This window comes from Sinocyclocheilus grahami, unplaced genomic scaffold (genome assembly GCF_001515645.1).
Source record: "Sinocyclocheilus grahami isolate Dianchi unplaced genomic scaffold, SAMN03320097.WGS_v1.1 scaffold198.1, whole genome shotgun sequence".
Taxonomy (NCBI): domain Eukaryota; kingdom Metazoa; phylum Chordata; class Actinopteri; order Cypriniformes; family Cyprinidae; genus Sinocyclocheilus; species Sinocyclocheilus grahami.
In genome coordinates, this window is record NW_015505377.1 from 885,573 (window position 1) to 908,562 (window position 22,990).

General features: G+C 34.6%; 1 protein-coding gene across 1 annotated transcript in view; it reads left to right on the top strand.

Moving 5' to 3' along the window:
- LOC107595209 (calcium-activated potassium channel subunit alpha-1-like) overlaps positions 1 to 22,990 on the top strand; it is a 107,512-nt gene that overhangs the window by 41,581 nt on the left and 42,941 nt on the right. Inside the window, exons 3-17 of the mRNA XM_016285553.1 lie at positions 931 to 992; positions 4,252 to 4,327; positions 6,664 to 6,775; positions 9,192 to 9,267; positions 10,136 to 10,211; positions 11,052 to 11,222; positions 15,662 to 15,753; positions 17,502 to 17,612; positions 17,753 to 17,858; positions 18,779 to 18,861; positions 18,970 to 19,039; positions 20,111 to 20,266; positions 20,343 to 20,452; positions 21,353 to 21,421; positions 22,045 to 22,056. Of these exons, the coding sequence (XP_016141039.1) occupies positions 931 to 992; positions 4,252 to 4,327; positions 6,664 to 6,775; positions 9,192 to 9,267; positions 10,136 to 10,211; positions 11,052 to 11,222; positions 15,662 to 15,753; positions 17,502 to 17,612; positions 17,753 to 17,858; positions 18,779 to 18,861; positions 18,970 to 19,039; positions 20,111 to 20,266; positions 20,343 to 20,452; positions 21,353 to 21,421; positions 22,045 to 22,056 (1,382 nt within the window). The remainder of the gene's footprint in view (positions 1 to 930; positions 993 to 4,251; positions 4,328 to 6,663; positions 6,776 to 9,191; positions 9,268 to 10,135; positions 10,212 to 11,051; positions 11,223 to 15,661; positions 15,754 to 17,501; positions 17,613 to 17,752; positions 17,859 to 18,778; positions 18,862 to 18,969; positions 19,040 to 20,110; positions 20,267 to 20,342; positions 20,453 to 21,352; positions 21,422 to 22,044; positions 22,057 to 22,990) is intronic.

Sequence of the window (22,990 nt, forward strand, 5' to 3'; positions counted from 1 at the left end):
TTTTGTAACATTATAAATGTCTTTACTGACACTTTTGATAAATTTGAAGCTTCCTTGCTGAATAAAAGTATTCATTTCTTGATAAAAAAAAATCGTACTTAGCCTAAACATTAGTAGTTCATATATATTTTTTTAAATATTTAAAGCTGCAGTCCGTAATTTCTTTGTGTTCAAAATTGATATAATAAGCGAGTACACCATGAATCCATTTTCCAAGCCGTGTTTTTGGCTTGTCCTGAATCACTACGGTACACCTATAATAAGTGTTTATATTCGGACTAACTAGAGCCCAGTACCTGCGTGATTCGTCATAGACATAAACAGAGAGAAGTAGCTCCGGATACAATGTTCTTCCTCAAGACGCACGCAGTTCTGTTTATTAACCGCTAGAGCACCAAAAGTTACGGACTGCAGCTTAAATTATTACAACTATTTACCTTCAATGCTTTCATATGGCTTCAGAAGACTTTTTATGATACTGTTATGGTGTTTTATGTCTCTTTTGGGGATTGAACAGTGTGAACATTCTACTAAACATCTCTTTTTGTGTTGCACGAAACAAAGCGAGGCAGATTTGGAAGGACATGAGCGAGTGATGACAGAACGTTCCTTCGCTCTGAACCGTTCCTTTAAAGCTGGGTGTGAGATCTGATGGTTTTTAAGTGTTTTTTTCCCTGTCCTCGGTGGCTTGATGTTTACACAGCGTCCAATTCCTGCCCAGATCTCATCAGGATCTTCCGATTAAAGTGGGTTTCTGCCAGCAGGACGTAATGACTAATGAGAACGACGTCCCAGTTGAGCTGGAATCACACACACACACACACACACACACACGAGCGGAGCGTTTTTACAAACCATGCTAATCGACAGCAGGTCACAGATGATGCACAGAGTTTGATTTAAAGTGTTTTATTGTCTTGTGTGTTTCAGGTGGTGCTTGTCTTCGCTCTGAGCATCGGAGCGCTTGTGATTTACTTCATCGACTCCTCTAAGTAAGTATATGATCATTTGTTGCTGTGCATTTACATACAAGGTTCAAAAATATCCACCAAATTTCACATGCAAGCAATAAAAAAATGCAAAAAATAATAAGTCTCGGTAGTTGACTATATAATACATGCCTTAAATTGAATCTTAAAAGTCTGTTCAAATCAAGCATAAATATTCTGGTCTGGTCGAATAGACCTTTTGACAGCGATTTGGTTTTCATTTAATCTAAAAAAGCTTTTGAAATGAAAGAAATTGATAAAATTTTATTTGATTACATTTTATTTGATTACCATAAAAAATTTGTCACTTGAAATAAAATTAATTTGAACTCATATACATTAAAATGTGTGTGTGTGTGTGTGTGTGTATGTATATACAGTGTTGGGGGTAACTCATTACAAGTAAAGCGAGTTACGTAATCAGATTACGTTTTTCAAGTAACTAGTAAAGTAACGCATTACTTTGTTAATTTACAAGAAAATATCTTGTAATTTTTTCTGGCATTGCTTTCAAAATATTTATGCCAGTTACTTTATTTTCCCGTTTATTGACTGACAGCTCTCCTGTCCCCATATTAGGAGAAATCGGGAGTGCAGAGGCGTTGTGTGCGCTGTGTGAACATGATGTTACTGTAGTTCTAGACTAAATGTGAATGTGCATTAATTCATCCCACTCACAAAAAACAGATTTAGTATTCATCAAAATGAATTAAAACAGTGAAATGCAAACTCAGAATATGACGCAAACCTGCAAAAATTAAATATGTTAAATAACACAAATGTATCTAATCCCATTTTATTAACCAATATCTTTGATGATCCAGTTCAACTGTACTAATAAGCAAAAATGCCTTTAGAGAAACTAACAAGTGTGCTTTGTTTTTTTATTGCTGAAGAGTGTTTCTTCTCCTGCGTTCTACTGCACAGACGTGAATTTACTTGTGCTTCAGCCTGAGGTTTATTCATTACACTTTTTAGTGTGAAAGGGCTTTTATATTTGCTTTAAATAGAACTTATTATATTAAAAACAATCAAGCCCTGCTCATTTTTAAAAAGTAACGCGAAAGTAACGCAAAAGTAATATAACTCATTACTTTCCATAAAAAGTAACTAAGTAACGTAATTAGTTACTTTTTTAGGGAGTAATGCAATACTGTAATGCATTACTTTTAACAGTAACTTTCCCCAACACTGTGTATATATATATGTATGTATTTATGTATTTTAGCTAGTTGCCATGGCAACATTTCTCATTTTCATTTAGCTTAACAGGATGTACTAAAATAACTAAAAGTTAAATAATAAATCATGAAAACTATAGACATATATAAAGAAAAGTAAACCCAATAAAAATAATAAACACACAGCAAAATTACTAAAACTTTAACTAAAATTAGAATAAAAATGGAAAACAAAAATAAAATGAAAATGTTTTATTGAAAATATTAATAAAAACTATTAATATTATGTTATAATAGTACTAAAATAACACTGGTATTAAATCATAAATCACAGAATTTCATAAAACTGAGAATTTCCAGAAATTAAAAAAAAATGTATGAGTTTCTGGGGGGAAAATAAAGAAAAGAAAAAAAGATAACAGAAATAAACATTTCATATTATTCAAATTATGTTTTTGTTAAAATTATTCAATTGATGAGACACCCTTTTTGAGTATTAAAATTAAATCAAACGATTAATACAGATTGCAGAAAAGGTTAAATGGAAAACACTGAATTTGAGAAAAAAGTAATAAAATGGTTTTCATGGGTCTTATGTATATAAAATGCAAAATACTGGAATAAACATTTATGATACATTATCCCGATTCAGAAGTTAGTTGTGGACTCTCCATGAATCCATGAATAAGTGATGGGGACTGGGGCGGAAGCAATCGTCCCTTGGGCTTCGACAGACAGATTTAGGAATAGAAGCACAGAGAGAGAGAGTTTAGAGCGTCCCCGCTGAACATACGCTGTTTCAGGGGTCAAACTGACGTCATCAAACTTCTCACACTTCTGCCAGCTCATAAAGGTGAAGAGCGTTATGACACAACCGGTTACGCCACGGGCATCATGAGAGCGAGAGAGGTTTCTCCTCTGGATAGACTGTGATTAAAGCAGAACTGGTCATTACATTAAACATCAGCAGGTGCATCTGTCAGAGATCATCTGGAGGCTCACAACTCATTAAGACAAGAGTTTACACTGAGTTATTTTCCATTCACTGAAAGTAAACGGGGACAGATGCCATTCTCCTCCAAAAAAGTATTATAAAAAGTTTATTTGACTTGTGCACTATATATTTATTATACTGTATATTAAATAATTATGTTCTCTTAAATTGTATTCCACTTGCTGTGTTTCGATTGGTTACAAGACACATGAGAACCAATTACTTTTGGTGTCACTGACAGGTTTGGAAAGACCTGAGAGTGTGTAAATGAAAAGGAAACCAAATTAACCTAATTGGATCCCTTCAGTTAAATACACATACAATTTAGTATGCATGAAATGACGTTGTGGCGGATAGACTTCCACTGAACTGTGTGCTGTGATCCTGGACACTTCGTGTCGTCTTAGAGGAATAGTTCACACAAAAATTAAAATGTGCTCAATTTACTCACCTTCAGGCCATCTGAGATGTAGATGAGTTGGTTTCTTCATCAGATTTGGAGAAATGTAGCATTGCATCAGTGTCTCAGCAATGGATGCTCTGCAGTGAATGGGTGCCGTTGTGTCGTCTTAGAGGAATAGTTCACACAAAAATTAAAATGTGCTCAATTTACTCACCTTCAGGCCATCTGAGATGTAGATGAGTTGGTTTCTTCATCAGATTTGGAGAAATGTGTCATTGCAGCACTGTCTCAGCAATGGATGCTCTGCAGTGAATGGGTGCCGTCAGAATGAGAGTCCAAACAGCTGATAAAAGCATCACAATAATCCACAGCACTCCAGTCCATCAGTTAACATCTGGAGAAGACAAAAGCTGAGACAAATCCAGCATTAAGACGTTTTTAACTAAAATACGAGTCCATAATCCATAATAACGCTTCCTCCAGTGAGTCAGTGTTCTGGTGTGAATCAGGAGAGAAATCTGCACAGATCAAGCAGCGTTTAAACAGCTCTAAACAAATATGTGGCTGGATTTTGATGTGAGAGACAACAGCAGATGCACTCAATATCATAAATCATCAAAAGCAATGTCTGTGTTTCAGAACAGCCTTGCTTGTTTCAACACCTATCGTGGTGTAATCTTTCAGATCTTTCATGTCCTGTTCAGCATTAGAAACACGCACTCATGCCGTCCTGCTCAAAACAGACCTGTTGACGTGGGAAGTGAGCCTTATCCTCTTCCTCATTAGTGCATCATGGGGGATTTAGCAATTTCATTTGAGACTTTGGCCTCTGGCTAGCAGTGTTTAATTGTCCTGAGCGCTGTAAACCTGCAGCGGGGCATCGGGTCACGGCCGCAGGACAGCTTTAGAGTGTGTGCTGAAACCGCATTAGAATATGAGCAGGTTTGTTTGTCAGAGACACAGCAGGTACAGACGTGGGTGAGCGCCGTTTCTGTGTCTCTGTAGCCTTGATTCTCAACATATGTTTGCCCGCAAGAAGTGTGACCCAAACACATGCCACAAACTCTCATCTGTTTCAGAATATCACTGTGATGAATGATTATTGTGTGAATGAGAAAGTGCAACACAGATGCAGAAAGGGCTGCAGACAAAAGCAGAATGGATGGATGGATGAACCGATGGATAGATAAATGAATGGATACTTGGATGGATAGAAGCATGGATGATGGATGGATGATGGATGAATGATAAAAGGATAGATGAATAGTTTGATGATGAATGGATGGATAGATGGATGATGGATGGATGGATGATAAAAGGATAGATGAATAATTCAATGATGGATGGATGGATGAATGTCTGAATAGATGGATGGATGATAAAAGGATGGATGGATGATGGATGATGAATGGATGATAGATAGATGGATGATGGATGGATGATGGATGAAAGGCTAGATTCAACATTGATGATATAAATACATTTATGTATGTATGGATGGATTTTGCAGATTAGGGTGGAAGAATGCTTAATTTCCCAGAATTCATCATCTGAATTTCATGTAACTTAGTAAGTTGATTTTCCTGTTGTTCTCATTCCAGTTCAGCTTCCTGTGTGTTGTGTCTGATTCAGTTCAAGTTCTGAGTCATGATCTGAACTAGAGCAGAGCTGATTGTTGAGTTGAGAGTTGTTTTTCGTGTGTGCTGTGACCTGAGCCTCCTGTGAAGTATTACTTACGCTAAACGTCTCTTAATTACAGTCGTCTCTCTGACCCGCGGGAACAGAACCGAGCAAACAGAGCTGGATAGAGTTGCGTTTCTCAGTCCTGCAGCTGTTCTGAAACTCTCACAGCTCGCTGTGCTCTCTCGGGTCCTTTGATGTTCTCAGGCTTTGTACAGGAGCGTTGAATCACTTACACTAAAGTCAAACCCGATCCTCCGGAATAACAGACTGGAGCAGAGAGTTTACTGTAGCGCTCTGATCTCTGAACCACTTCCTGTAATTGTGTCAGTCGGTCTCACCAATCCTGGTTCTTCATCCCAAAAGAAAGTATATATATATATCTATACAGTAGTTTCACTATTTATTTATTTATTTATTTTTAGGATTTAAGATTTTTTTAAATATATATATTTTCATGACGTTTCCTCCCAAAACATTGAAAAATAAAAAAACATTGTCGTTACTTTAATGTGTAAAAAATATATTAAAATTAAACATATTTTAAAAATGTGTTTATACATCAAGATAGTATTGCTGGTTTTTATTCATGCTGAGGTTATGCTGACCAGAGTTTCCTGAATGTAATAGAATTGACAGAATAATTAATGAATAAAAAATAAAGAATTGAACTAACTGAATTAAAATGAGGTAACATTTTTATTGTACTTTTTTATTGTATGATGTAATGAACGTTTTATATGTATATCATTTATGAATTTACTTTGTTATATGAATTATACATATTATATTACATAAACATAATTGTGCTGTCAAATTAATCGCATCCATAAATATATGTTATTTTAGTAGTAATTATATACTATTATATATTGCTTAATATTTTGAATGAGCTATTATTCGTAAATTAGTACTTCGAATGATGTATTTCTAATTTTCACTTAAGTTTATGTTTAGGTTTTTCATCTAATATTTAGATTTGATCTAATTATCTAATAGTTTTGTTATTTTAATTATTCAGTTTATTTCAGTGTTATTTCAGAATTAATTGTATTCTATTATATATTTCGTAATATTTTGAATTAGCTTTTATGTTCCTATTTTGTTTTAATGTTAGTAATTTTATATTTTTGCCATTTTTATTACTTAAATATTAGGAAAACATTTCTATACAGCTTTGATTGGTGTTTATTTCAATTTTAGTAATTTTAGTAAAACTCAACTTTACTTTATTATAAAGTTTTTATGTCATTTTTATAGTTTTATGTTTTATTTTGTATTTTATATATTTTATTTAAGAATGATTTCAATTTCCAAAAACCATTTATAACAGGTTTATTTTTTCATTAACAATAGCAACTCTGGTTTATTTATCGACTGACGGGTTTTGTGTTTATCTTTTCTGCATCTTCACAGTTCATCGCAGCCAATGATAAACTGTGGTTCTGGCTGGAGGTGAATTCAGTGGTGGATTTCTTCACCGTCCCGCCCGTGTTTGTGTCCGTGTATCTGAACAGGAGCTGGCTGGGTAAAGCACTCTCCCATTACTGACACTTTACCTTTAATACCTGATTATTTCATCAGATTATGTCAGAAATGTAATACCCACAGGCAGATATTATTAGATAAAGGTCTGCAGCGCCACCTGCTGGACATTAAACGCATTAGCCTTAATCTGTCAGTAAACACAATCTGTAACACAATCCATTGCAGCAAATCCGTTTATTCAGCAGCTCGCTGGGATTCGTGTGTGTGTCCAGAACATATTCATCCTGGTTCGGAGTGTGTTTACGGCAGTTTAAAAGGTTACAAGTAATTCCGTCCCTTGTTAAACATCAAAGACAAGACTAGTTTCTTGTTGCCGGCAGCTGTAGAATGGTTGCTTAGCGACCGCATCGTAACATTCTAAACACCGTTCAAAAACTGTGACATTGTATCGGTGAGTTCTGCACATGCAAACCCACTCAGATGATCTTCAGAAGATGCTGGAACCTCCTAATCCGTGTTTCTTGGCACATCAGACATCTGTAGTTTGAATAATTGATGACTGTAGAATCGCTCTGGCTCTGGATCTGCTGGCGATGTTAAACAGGCTTTCTGTCGGCCTCCGTGTGCGTCCCAGGACGATTCCTAAAGGAGCTTATACTGTAATATCCTGATGAAAAGGGTTTGCTCTAAGCTTTCACTACATGCTTACATGATCACAACTGGGATGCAGTTTTTTCCGGTGGGCTTCGGTGCATTTCGACCACCTCTCTTCTCAGAGTGAGACGGAGCTTCTTTCCTGCCGATTCGACGCTGTAAATTGGGAGCATTTTTATCAGAGTCGTCGTCATGATCCCGACTAAGATGTTGGTGTACCGGAGCCCAGACGGGGCCACGCGCACCGAGGCCCTGCTGAACACACGCAGACGCAAGAAGTCCTGCGGCGAGCTCTTTCACAACGGCTACCGTGTGAAGATGCTCCACGCGCCCGTCTGTGAGAAAGAGGAGCGTGACGACTCTCAGCACACGCTCTCCTCGTGTTTCCATGCCGTCTCGTACTGGGGTAAGAACTGATGCTGGAATCCGCACGGATTGATGGATGTTTCCCGACCGTTCGTCCAAGAACAAGGAGGCAGCATTAAGCAGCTTTACAGAGGTTTCCTCTGGTGTTTGGAGAAAGTTGCTTAGTTTTCATTTGGCAGTGATTCTTGAGACATGGGACAAAACAAAACGCTAAAAATAACATTTCCACTTTGAAAATAATCAGAGATTAATTTAGTCCCATTGCAATAAATTCAATACGACATTTGTCAATATTTGTAATAATTTAATTTCTGATACAGAATCTATGAACATGTTTAATAAAATAATCTAAATAATAATAAAAAAATATTATTATTATTACTAATAATTAATGTAAAATAATTAATTGTTGCATTCATTTCTTCCATTTTTGTGACCTTTTGTCCCAGATCTCAAGAACCAGTTTTATTTTAAGCTGATGTGTGTTTAATCATAGCTTATGTGCTTATCTTCGGAAGACTCTGAACATCATTTTAACCTTTTAATCATTCGTTAAGGTCATTCAAAGTCAGTATTCCACTTGAAATGCATAAAAACAAGCCACAAGCTAAGGAGCAAAGGGAGATCCCTTTTCTCATGTGCATGCATTTGTTGTGCTTCAAGCGAAAGTCAAGTGCATTACATTATGGGATGCAATATTACATGCAGTAGGCTTTGTTGTTGTATATTGCACATGTTGGCAGGTGTTTCATGCACACTGTGTCTAATATGCATACTATAGTCTGTCCTGCAGAAATAATGCAAGCAGTACTATTGAGAACACCGTTTAGTGTCTGTCTTTTTCTGGAAAGTGGACTGTACGATGTTGAGCAATGAAAAATCAATGATTGAATGTGAATGAGTAGATCGCTCTGCTGTATGATGATATTTGTGTGAATCTGTCATGCATTTGTGTGTGTATGTGTGTGTGTGTGTTCATAATAAGCAAGGTCACCTCATTGTAGTCACATGTTTTTCTCTCTGAGGTTTTTTTTTTTTTTTTGTGGTAAAGCTTCTGAAACCAGCACTCAAATTTAGGCCTTTACGTCATGAGTGTTGAGCCGACTGTCTGTCGAGAGACAAATAAACTCCATCCAGATGTGTTCAGTCCAGTGCTGCGGCTCTCATCTTTTGGCACTTTCAAAGACTGATATTTGAATATTTCCTGCAATATTTTGAGGTTTTTATTTTTTGTAGCTGCGGTTAGTTTGTATTGTTAGCTGTGTTTTTACGGGCTGATGAAATCAGTGTCATTGTTAACCATGGACGAACACTTCAAAGGTACGAGCTGAACTCGATTCTCTGTGTTTTAATGTGTGTTATGGTGTTCTGCGTCTCGATGTTGTTTCATGAGAGTCTTAAGTGTGTTTCTTACTTGCTTCTGCTCTTTCACGCAGGATTGAGGTTCTTAAGAGCCTTGAGGCTGATCCAGTTTTCAGAAATATTACAGTTTTTAAATATCTTAAAAACAAGGTAAGAATGCCTTTATGTGTGGCATGTGATTTCTGCACTCGTGTCAAAAAAGTTGTGTATAATTCTTCACCTGCATGTTCTTTTGCGTTATCCTTGATCTTAAATAAAAATCATGCTTTTTTATAAATCTGATAACATTATATCATCTAGGGACACTTGCATTTGATATATTGTGCTTTGTACTTTAGAGTAGTTATTTTAAAGTGTGTACTCACCGATTATGTTTTTTTTTCCAAAACATGATTTTACAGAATAAAAAGTATGTTCATCAATTGACAACTAGTTTAACTGCAATTTAGTCTTTTATATTATATTATACACTCAAAAAAATCTGTATAAATAGGATATAAAGTACTGTATTAATATGAATACATTTACTAAAATATCTTTAAAAATGTCTTGGAAAATTACCAGTACATTCTCCTTTTTCTATTGATTCTTTTTTTTAAATGGTATAATTAATATTATTATTAAATTTAGTTATAGCCAGTATTTTGTTTCTGCCTGTGGTGCTTGAATATCTTTGACATTGTTCTCAGAAATCTGTCCGTCTCCCTGCAGCTTAGATCTAAAGCTTTAGCGCAGATGTCCAGGAGAGCTTATTGTGCAACAGAATGAATAATCTCAGTGCAATTCATTCAAATGGAGAGGTGAAATCTACTGAATAAACTGTGCCAAAACAATCTGAAATGATTTTTGGACTAAAAATGGCCAGTATTATACAAAGAACCTTTAGTCATCAGAGTTATTTCTGTTCTTTTGAAACATTTTTGTTTGTATGAGGTATGCAATATTAGTTCAAAAATGTTGATTCATGTGAGTATCAGTTGTGAGTTGATGTGAGTATTTCTAAAATTTGTTTTCATAGCAACTCCATAAAGTTGGTGAATTTGTGCTCAATCTTTATAAGCACATGGCTGACGGCAGCGGGCTTCATACATTTGGTAAGTCAATCGCATCAGGAATGAACTGGATGGTGAAAAGCTACATTTTGATGAAAGATCACGAAAACATACTTTTTCTTCTTTAGAATAATGTCCACTAATGAATCATTCACAATAACACAAAAACATGTATCGAGAAAGAGGAACAGTTCACCAAAAATAAAAATGAAAGATTGTTTCTTCATCAGGTTTGTAGAAATGTAGCATTGCATCAGTGTCTCAGCAATGGATGCTCTGCAGTGAATGGGTGCCGTCAGAAAGAGAGTCCAAACAGCTGATAAAAACATCACAATAATCCACAGCACTCCAGTCCATCAGTTAACGTCTGGAGAAGACAAAAGCTGAAACAAATCCAGCATTAAGATGTTTTAACTAAAATACATAATCCATAATATCGCTTCCTCCAGTGAAAAAGTGCATCTGCTGTTGTCTCTCACATCAAAATCCAGCCACATATGTGTTTAGAGCTGTTTAAACGCTGCTTGATCTGTGCTGATTTCTCTCCTGATTCACACCAGTACACTTTTTCACTGGAGGAAGCGTTATTATGGATTATAGACTCGTATGAGTGTGAGTGCTGTGGATTAATTGTGGATTATTGTGATGTTTTTATCAGCTGTTTGGACTCTCAATCTGACGGCACCCATTCACTGCAGAGCACAGTGATGCAATGCTACATTTCTCCAAATCTGATGAAGAAACAAACTCATCTACTTTTTTGGTGGTCTGAGAGTGCGCACATTTCATTTTGGGGTGAACTATTCCTTAGGATGAGTTTTGCTTTCATGTTGACAAAGTAAAGCTTAAGTAGAAATACTGAGCCTGTTGGTGTGTTTTCAGGTGGAAAACTCAGGGGATCCTTGGGAAAACTTCCAAAATTCCCAACCGCTTTCCTACTGGGAGTGTGTGTACTTACTCATGGTAACCATGTCCACAGTGGGTTATGGAGATGTTTGTGCTAAAACAACCCTCGGACGCCTTTTCATGGTCTTCTTCATTCTCGGAGGATTGGTAAAAAGCCTAAATAAATAGAAGCAATCCCATAATAATTCACCCACAGCCTGCATTTCTGCCTCCAATTATCAGGTCCCTAATCATTGTATCCTTGACAACCAGAGCTGGAAAACGAACCCTTCATTTGGCTACAATCCCATCCAAACGTTCCCAGCTTCTGCTCGTCATGATGGAAAGATCTTCATGTGTTTCTGCTTGTACTGCATTGCGTGTTTTGGTTCTTAAGCAATTTATTTAAGTATTTCTATATTTCATATGCTATATTTGTTGATTTCATGTGATTTCAAGTGGAACCATCATTAGGGAGTACAAAGTTATTCTGTTTGTAGAAATCATGACTGACTGCGGTTTTAGATGACCCGACCCAATTTACCCCACCCCAACTCCAACAAACTCTATGAAGGGTTGAGATATGAGATACACTCCGTCACGATGCCAGCATACATCATACATACATGACTGTCTCAAATTAAAGTGGTATTTAAAGAAATATATTGTTAAAATAATTGTAGAAATAAATACAAATATTTATAGAAATTAATATGAAAAAATTCTAATATTTTGTAAATATTAAAACTAACATTAGATAGAAAGTTTGTAAAGACAGATATATTTTGGTATTAATTGTAGTATGTATTGCAAAGCTTTTATAAAAACATTAAGGACACATTAGTGCACAGATCTTTACATTTTTTCATTTCTTTTCAATCTTTATTTAATTTATTATTTAATAATTAATTTTATATTTACATTTGAATTACTATTAATAATTTATATACATTTTATACAATAAATATAATTATATTCATTTCCAAAATTATTTTTTAAATTGTAAAGATATTAAAATTAACGTTTTATTATCAATAAAGTTTGTAAAGATAAATAGATTTTGCTATTAATTGTATACAATTATTTTATGTGGAATTATTTTTTAGAAAAGCGTTATATGTTACGTATATATATATATAAAAATTCTACATAAAATAAATTAAGGACACATTAGTGCACAGATTCTTCCAATTTGCCATATTTATGATTCATTTATTCATTTTAATACCAACAAAAGTGTTAATGAAAGACAATTCACTGCTTATCTGAAAGTTTTTAATGACCAGCTTATTGCCATGCTTGTTTTCATATAAATAAAATAATAAATTATTAATATTAAAATATTATTTCATAAAAAATATTATGAATTATTAAAATAGAATTATATAAATATATTTAAACAATTATAGTCGTATTAATAAAATATTATCATTTGTAAATATATTACAATTAATGTTCATCATTTTTCATAAAGTTTGTAATGAAATATATTTTGCTGTTAATTGTAGTATGTATTGTAATGCTTGAGATCTGAGGCAGTTTTATGAACTCCTGTAATAATGCAAATGATGTAAAAGGTACAGTGCAGCAGTGTTACAGGTGACAGTCGTGCTCATATCAGCCCGGCGTAAGAGTTTGTTTGGACTAAACATGGCTCTTGAGGTTTCCTCCTTTACTTCACCGTTTTCCCTCTTAAACGGCAGATCGAATCTCATCTGTGGCTTTTCTTCTCTTCAACACCGATATCCCTTCAAACAGGGATATTTGTCAAACAGAATGCTTTTACTTTTATCCTAAAAGCTTCCAGCCTCTAAATTCTGGGCAATGCATGTACACAAGCATTCTGACGCTCACTGTCTGCATTTGAAAGCTCCAGTATTTAACACTTAAAGGGATAGTGTGTGCAGAAATGATCGTTCTGTCATCGTTTGCTCAGCCTCGTGTCGTTTCTTTCTTCGGTGGAACTCGAAAGGTCTACTTTTCCATATAATGAAAGCGAATGGGGACCAAAGTTACAGTTCATATGACTTATTCTTCAGACAAGCGATCATATGACTTCAGAAGTCACATTTATTTCTATAGCACTTTATACGGTACAGAAATTAATTGTATACAATTATTTTATGTGGAATTATTTTTTAGAAAAGCGTTACATATATGTAACGCTTATATATATATATATATATATATAAAAATTCTACATAAAATAAATTAAGGACACATTAGTGCACAGATTCTTCCAATTTGCCATATTTATGATTCATTTGGTCAGTGTAATACCAACAAAAGTGTTAATGAAAGACAATTCACTGCTTATCTGAAAGTTTTTAATGACCAGCTTATTGCCATGCTTGTTTTCATATAAATAAAATAATAAATTATTAATATTAAAATATTATTTCATAAAAAATATTATGAATTATTAAAATAGAATTATATAAATATATTTAAACAATTATAGTCGTATTAATAAAATATTATCATTTGTAAATATATTACAATTAATGTTCATCATTTTTCATAAAGTTTGTAATGAAATATATTTTGCTGTTAATTGTAGTATGTATTGTAATGCTTGAGATCTGAGGCAGTTTTATGAACTCCTGTAATAATGTAAATGATGTAAAAGGTACAGTGCAGCAGTGTTACAGGTGACAGTCGTGCTCATATCAGCCCGGCGTAAGAGTTTGTTTGGACTAAACATGGCTCTTGAGGTTTCCTCCTTTACTTCACCGTTTTCCCTCTTAAACGGCAGATCGAATCTCATCTGTGGCTTTTCTTCTCTTCAACACCGATATCCCTTCAAACAGGGATATTTGTCAAACAGAATGCTTTTACTTTTATCCTAAAAGCTTCCAGCCTCTAAATTCTGGGCAATGCATGTACACAAGCATTCTGACGCTCACTGTCTGCATTTGAAAGCTCCAGTATTTAACACTTAAAGGGATAGTGTGTGCAGAAATGATCGTTCTGTCATCGTTTGCTCAGCCTCGTGTCGTTTCTTTCTTCGGTGGAACTCGAAAGGTCTACTTTTCCATATAATGAAAGCGAATGGGGACCAAAGTTACAGTTCATATGACTTATTCTTCAGACAAGCGATCATATGACTTCAGAAGTCACATTTATTTCTATAGCACTTTATACGGTACAGAAAATAAATAAATAAATAATAAAACAGAAAAATATGAGAATCAGTGATACAAACTTCAATTAAGAGACAAAAAGAGAAAATAGTGTTGTTGTTCGGTTCAAATCAGTTCACTGCTGATTCAGTTCAGTTGAGTATTAACAGATTTCATGATTCGATTCGATGTGATTTGATTCAAAGCTTGCGATTCAATTCAATTTTGATCTTGATTCAATTCGATTCGATAGTGTAAAAAATCTCTCTCAACTAATCCTGTACACTATTCAATAGTAAGGTGATTTATAAACACATTTAAATATAATTAAAATGAAATTAAATAGTAATAATTAGTTCATTATGAATAGTTGTATTTAAATAATTATAATTAAATATTAAATATAATAAAAAATGTTTTATTGATATAATTATATGTTTCTACTCCAGTTTGTTGTTGAAATATAAACATTTAAACGTGTATGTCATTTTGGAATTAATTGTAGTATTTATCGCAATGCTTTTATTAAACATTTTCTACATTAAAAAAATTAAGGACACATTAATGCACACAGCATTTCAGTTTGTCCCTTTTATAATGATTAATTTTGTCAATGTAATACAAACAAAAACTGTATTTCTGAAAAACAATTCACTGCTTATCTGAGCGTTGTAAGACCGACTTATTGCCCTAAGGATTTATTTTCATATAACTAAAGAAATAAAATATTAATGTTGATACATTATTTTCATATTAATATTACATTTATATACAAATATAATTATTTAAATATATACAAATAAGAATATCCATTAATATGAGTAAAATGACTTGTATACAATACTTTATAAATAAAAATGAACATTAATTTTAATATGAATAATTTACAGTAATATTTTTATAAAACATAAAAAACACATTAGTGCACAGATCATTTCAATTCGCCACATGTATATTGATAAATCTGATTGGTGTAATACTAAAATAAATACATAACAGCTGTAAGTGTTTTTGAAATACAATTCACTGCTTATCTGAATGTTTTAAGATTAACTTATTATCCTTAAATTAATTAATACAATATTCATATATTATTTCAATATTAATTCTTCATATTGATTTTATATAAAATATAAATTATTTTTTTATATAAATGTAAATTTTTTATATTTAATTTTTTATTAACTGTTACATATACAGCCCTAATTCCGTTTAATAATGTCTAAGTTCATCAGTTATGAAAGCAAGCTCAATTCAGTTCAAGTTCTGGCTCGGCATTGTTTTTGTACATGCATCTTTTTTCACAGAAGAAAGTCAGTCATAGGGGTTTGTAATGACACGAGGGTGAGCAAACGAGGACTGAACTCTGATTTCGGCTGAACTATCGCTTCAAGGCTCTTATTTCTGATATGAAACCTCTCTTCTACTGAGGGTAGAAGCATTGGCAGACTTCTATTGTCCTGTGTCTCCTGTCTCCTCCTCCAGGCCATGTTTGCCAGCTACGTTCCTGAAATCATAGAGTTAATAGGAAACCGCAAGAAATATGGTGGTTCCTATAGTGCAGTAAATGGGAGAAAGTAAGTACCGCGGGTTGGGCTGCGCTCGCTCAGTGCGCTCGGCCCGTCTGCATGCCCGTCTCTCTCTCTGTCCCATGCATGTAGGCAATGTTTGCTCGCTACGTGCCAGAAATCGCTGCTCTCATCCTTAATCGGAAGAAATATGGAGGAAGTTATAACTCGACCCGAGGAAGAAAGTAAGTCAAAGGATCGAAGGCGCCGAACCTCTAATGAAAAGGTTCTTATTTTCCGCAGGGTCTGGCGTGGATGAGCGCGGACTCTGACCTCACAGGAAGTCGCTGCAGTGCTTCCTGTGACGTCAGAGGTGCTCCTCCACAGAAGTCGTATTATTATGAGGGTCTGGGGTCAAATGGCACAAGTCATCTCATTGCTTGTGGCGGCGTCGTGTGAGTCGCTCATCGCTTGCTGATTCGTGCTACTTGTGACACTGGGCTTCTGCGTGTGCGTGTTTTTATCGCTCAGCTGTACTTTGTACAGTTCAAAAGGTTTTATTTTTGGAAAGAAATGAGTTCTTTCATTCGGCAAGGACACATTACATTGATCAAAAGTGACAGTAAAGTCATTTATAATGTTCGAATAAATGCTGATCTTTTGAACTTTCTATTCATCTGTGAATCCTGAAAAATGAAGTGTATCACGGTTTCCACAAAAATATTGTGCAGCACAACTGTTTTCAACATTGATGATAATCAGAAATGTTTCTCGAGCAGCAAATCAGCATATTATACTGATTTCTGAAGATCATGTGACACTGAAGACTGGAGGAATGATGCTGAAAATACAGCTGCACATCACAGAAATACATTACAGTTTAACAGATATTCACATAGAAAACAGCTGTTTTAAATTGTAATAATATTTCCCAATTTTTACTGCATCTTTGATCAAATAAATGCAGCCTTGCAGATAAAAAAAAACTCAAAAGCAAAAAACTGTACCCACCCCAATCTTTTGATTATGTATATGTTTTGATTGAGCCTTTTCAAACTTTCAGGTGTACTTAAACTCTTTTTAAAAAACACTAATATAAGCCATTTTATGAGGTGTCGCACATTTTTCATAGTATATGTACAATCACAAAATTCAACTACACGTCACTGTACTGTTTTGTGTGTCAACTTATTTTAATGCTAGCTACAACAGTGTACACATCATATATGAAATATATGCTTGCATTAGTTTATAATTAATCATCAGCAGTCATTTTAATGTTCTATCCTTTTCAGACCGTCAGCTCATTGCTCAGATGCTTTGACTTTAAAGTCCCCATGAAATCAAGATTGTTTTTTTGTTGTTTAGTCTGTAGCTCAACTACAGTATATACTCATTTTAGCAGATAAAAGTATTTCAAATGTATCTTATGAGATTATCGTTATGGCTTCGGATTTTATTCAGATTTTTAGCTCATTAAATGTTGATTAATGTCTGAGTAGTGATTTTATGGGGTCTTTAACTCTAAGTGGCACTGCATTGCTGTTACTGCTTTAAACTCATTCGTTGTTGTTGTTTTAAGTGAACTTAAGACAAGGTTTGTTGTTGTTTCAGTATAAATCCAGTTCCTCCAGAGAAAACCCACCCAGACTCCCTTCAAACTAGCACATGCTCAGGGTTCATTTCACATGATTTCAGTCTGATTTTGTATGCTTTTAAGGCTAAATGTTGTGTTAAACGTGTGATCTGGGTGGTTTTCTCACTTGTTGATCAGCTGTGATGTTTTCTGATGAATACTCACCCGTTGCGTTTCTCAGGCATATAGTCGTCTGCGGTCACATCACGCTGGAGAGCGTCTCCAACTTCCTCAAAGACTTCCTACACAAGGACAGGGATGATGTCAATGTAGAAATAGTTTTTCTCCATAAGTAAGTACAATGTTGAAATTGAATGGAGGTTTCATCCGCACAAAAGACGTTTTGAAGAACGCTCCTGCTGCTCTGTTTTGTGGGATGAACGTCATGGTCTCACAGTGCCATTGTGTGTGTGTGTGTGTGTGTGTTTTCAGTATTTCCCCTAATCTTGAGCTGGAAGCCTTATTCAAGAGACACTTCACGCAGGTGGAGTTTTACCAGGGATCCGTCCTCAACCCTCACGATCTCGCTCGAGTCAAGGTACAGGTCTAATCTACTGTCGGCAGGCTAAAAACCGAAAAGTTGCTTTGACAAATTAGTGGGAAAAAACATGTAGAAGTGTGTAGTGAAATGTCAGAAATGTATATGATCATAAAAAAAATCATGGCAAATTCTACTGAAAAGAATCTACTGTTTTCTAGTTATGCTCTGTAAAATATTTAATCATTGTGTAGAGCAGGGTTATTATAGTAATCTAAAACCATTAAACATGTTTTCATTGCTTGAAATAAAATATACAAAAATGTGTTTTATTCCAGCTATTTGCCAAGGCAATGTTTATCATTTTTGTTTAGTTTTACTTGAAGAACTAAAACTAAATAAACTAAAGCAAAGAAAAATAACAAAAAAACATTAGACGTGTTTAAAGAAAACAAAAACAAATAAAAATGACAAACACACACAGCAGAATTACTTAAACTTTAATGAAAGTTAAGATGAAAACAAAATGTAAAAATTATATCTCATTCATAAAATTAACAAAAACTATAATAGTATATTAATGATACTAAAATAACAGTTAAACATTAAAAATAAATAAAAATAACAAAACAAAAAAATGCAAAATTAAAATTGAAGTGAATACAGAAAATATAAAAATATTTAATTTGAAACAGAATAAAAAAAAAAAAAGTTATCATAGTTTATCCAGGATCCTAAAAGAACTTTTTTGTGTGCCATAAGTCTTTTTAACTGGTTCACTAATTGGTCTGAATGATTTGCTAGCAATTTGACTGGTGTGGAAAATTTGTATGGCGTAATAAACAACTGAGTTCAGTGCACAAAAATATGGGAACCCTGCAAAAAGTGATTTTTTAATTTATTTTTGGCCCATTTATTTACATCCTGTAAAGCTTAATCACGTTTTAAATTAGATCTGTTGTTTAAACCCATTTTTCTAGATTGAGTCTGCCGATGCCTGTCTGATCTTAGCCAATAAATATTGTGCAGATCCTGATGCTGAAGATGCATCCAATATCATGAGGTGAGACAGGAGCCCCCCCCCCCCCCCCCCCAAAAAAAAAACCAAAATACTAAATAAGAATTTGTGCATTATACTCAAAAAAACTACTTTTGATGTGTTTTTTTCTAGGGTGATATCCATTAAAAACTACCATCCAAAGATCCGAATCATTACACAGATGCTGCAGTACCACAATAAGGTGAGCGTTTCCATGCCATTACAAGTTTATAGCCAGAATGTTGTTTTTCATGACCATTTTCCCTTTTCATGATCTTTAGAATTAAAGGGTTAGTTCACCCAAAAATGAAAATTCTGTCATTAATTACTCACCCTCATGTCGTTCCAAACCCATAAGTCCTTCGTTCATCTTCAGAACACAAATTAAGATATTTTTGATGGAATCTGAGAGCTCTCTGACTCCGCGTAGACAGCAAGGGGCCTTCCACCATCAACGCACAGAAACGTAGCAAGGAGATCTGTAAAACATTCCATGTGACTTCAGGGGTTCAACCGTAATATTACGAAAAAGCAACTTTTGATGTGTGTTTTTCTAGGGTGATATCCATTAAAAACTACCATCCAAAGATCCGAATCATTACACAGATGCTGCAGTACCACAATAAGGTGAGAGTTTCCATGCCATTATAAGTTTATTGTACCGAAAACAGCCAGAATGTTGTTTTTCATGACCATTTTCCCTTTTCATGATCTTTAGAATTAAAGGGATAGTTCACCCAAAAATGAAGATTCTGTCATTAATTACTCACCCTTGTGTCGTTCCAAACCCATAAGACCTTCGTTCATCTTCAGAACACAAATTAAGATATTTTTGATGGAATCTGAGAGCTCTCTGACCCTGCGTAGACAGCAAGGGTCCTTCCACCATCAACGCACAGAAACATAGCAAGGAGATCTGTAAAATAGTCCATGTGACTTCAGGGGTTCAACCGTAATATTACGAAGCTACGAGAATACTTTTTATGCGCAAAGTAAACAATAATAACATAATTTATTCAACAATTATTGTCTCCGATTTACCGTCTTCCGACTTTTTGGAGAGTACCCCAGAACGAAATGGAAATGATTACGTTGATTACATTCTGGGGTACTCTCCAAAATTCAAACTAAGAATCACAAGCTGTTTGGTATCGATAAATGTTCTGGATGAACTAAAGAGGGAATTCTGAGTTGTCACGTTGTACTTCAAAATCTTGTTTCAAACAGTTAGGAGGCCTTTAATGCATGCACTTTCTGTCCTCGTCTTCTCCAGGCTCATCTTCTCAACATCCCGAGCTGGAACTGGAAGGAGGGCGATGACGCCATCTGCCTCGCCGAGCTGAAGCTGGGCTTCATCGCTCAGAGCTGCCTGGCACAGGGTCTGTCCACCATGCTGGCTAACCTCTTCTCCATGAGGTCCTACATCAAGGTCAGTTCTCATCCTGGAGCAAACGGTGTCACCGTTTGAAACCTGAGCTTGAAACTCATAACTTACTTCTGTTTAGATTGAAGAAGACACATGGCAGAAGTATTATTTAGAGGGAGTAGCCAATGAAATGTACACGGAGTATCTGTCCAGTGCCTTCGTGGGTTTGTCTTTCCCCACCATTTGTGAGTAAGTATGATGAGTGCGGTTACTTTGACCATTTTATAGTTCTCATCCTGGAGCAAACGGTGTCACCGTTTGAAACCTGAGCTTGAAACTCACAACTTACTTCTGTTTAGATTGAAGAAGACACATGGCAGAAGTATTATTTAGAGGGAGTAGCCAATGAAATGTACACGGAGTATCTGTCCAGTGCCTTCGTGGGTTTGTCTTTCCCCAGCATTTGTGAGTAAGTATGATGAGTGCGGTTACTTTGACCATTTTACTTATGTTTGTATGATAGTCTTTGGGCCTAATTCATGAAACACGAGCAGAACGAATTTTTGTGTAAGCTGTTCTGACGTAAACTTTCGAATTCATGAAAATGTTCGTATTTTCAAAATGTTTGTTTGTACGAAAGAAATGTACACCTGCACCTTACCAGGTGTAAATGGTGCATAAAACGTTCTGTGTTCTTTTTGGCAAACTGATGTCACTGAATTTTGATGCACTGCCATAATAATTACATGTTGATGATAACTGTACAGTTGATAACTGTAAAACGCAGCGCTTTTTACCCAGCCGTAAATAGAGCGGCCCTACGACCAACCATCCTGCTTGTACAACAACTGCCTACAACAATGAAGAATTTAATATTACTGGTTACTGCTTTTTTATATTTAGTAAAATTCTTAAAAATGAGATATTAGTAATAAGTTGTCGCCGTGGATATTACAAATCATAAGCAACTTAAAACTTTTGACAGGTTTTCTAATTTCTTGATTATCCGAATACGTTTCTGGATATTTTGGCTGTAAAGTTGCAAGTGTAAGCAGATATAAATGAGATAAATAAATAAGGAAACAAATGTGAATTTTGCTCATCTAGTATGTGTAGTTTAGTTTTAATTGATCTTTTGTTTCTCTGTAGACTGTGCTATGTGAAGCTGAAACTCCTGCTGATCGCGATCGAGTATAAATCAGACCAGAGAGAAAGCAGGTCAGTCTGATCTTCATTAAAAACATTCACAGTCCTAAAAGATCCAGATCCAGTGACAGCAATATATATTTCTTTAATTAGCATGCTCTCGACTCAAATGCAGTGTTATTTTAGTATCATTGATGCACTATTATAGTTTTTGTTAGCATTTTAAATTAGATTGTATGTTTGTTGTTTTAATTTTAATTTTAGTTAAATTTGTTGTGATTTTGTTGTGCATTTTTGTCTTGCACGTTATTTTTTTAAATGTCTATATAATTTTTATTTTATTTGTTATAATTTTATTTTTTGTTGTTATTTTAGTGCATTAAATTAAACAAAACGAAAATGAGAAATATGTAAAGTATGACTAAAAGTTTTAAAAACATTTTTTATTTTATTTCCGTTGTTTGTTATTTCAGAAACTTTGTCAGACTAGTATTTGCCATCTAAAAAGTTTTTTTATTATTATTTATTTTACTTCAGTAAATGTTCGTTTTATTTCAAGTAACAAAAATGTTTTTTATGGTTTTAGTTTGAGTGTTAATTAACGATAATAACCCTGCTGAAATGATTAGCGTGCTCTTTATCCTGCATTTAGGGGCTTGTCTGACTTCGCTGCTGTTTGTGTTTGTTTCACACAGGGGTGGAAAATGGTATGAAATTATAAGGTTTCATTTGGTGTGGTCACGTCATACCAAATTCTCTTGAAAATTTACTTGCCATATTTCCCTGAAACGTTTCTGAATGTTTTAGGGTCTTTATGCGCTTGGTTAAAAGTCAAGACAATATTGTAAATGGCTTTTAGTCAAGGCAGCAAATTATATGTGTAGATTTTCAAGGGATACTGTCGTTCAGTTTCTGTACTTCTGTTCGAGCTGTGTGTGTAAACTGTAATGTGGCACTGAAAACAGTGGTGACGTATCTGCCACTGCCCTTCTGAACATGTTTAATGCTTTTACTGTCAACAAATCTGTTCTTTTCTGTAGTGACACAATTATGAAATTAAGCATGCTGAACGTTTTAGAGATAGTCCATGCAAAAATGATGCAAAAATGAAACGTCTGTGATCATTTACTCACTCTCATGTCATTCTAAACCTGTATGACTTTCTTCCGTGGAACATAAAAAGGAATGCATGTGACAGCATGTGACTGATCGTGATGCAGCTTGAAAAACTTAATCATGAATGAAATTTGAGATTTGCAGCAGAAGGGAAAATCAGTAAACTGCTTATTATACAAAACCATCGTATATTTAAGGCATTATGCTACAAATCTCCTTTAATGTTCCATGGAAGAAGAAAAGTCACGTGTCTCGAATGGCATGAGAGTGGAAATAATGACAGATATGCCATTTTTGGGTGAACTATTCCATGCTTGCATGTCTGTAAACCAAGTAAACTAATACTCTATGTTTGCATGCAAATGTCATCCTGAAATGTATAAAATAGATTATTTTAGTTCAGACATAACAATAACCAATCACAACAAACGGATACAAAGAGTAGTCTTATTAAATTAAATTAAAAAAATGTATTTTAGTAAATGCATGTCGTCATTAACATTCAAATGGAACGTTATGCTTCTT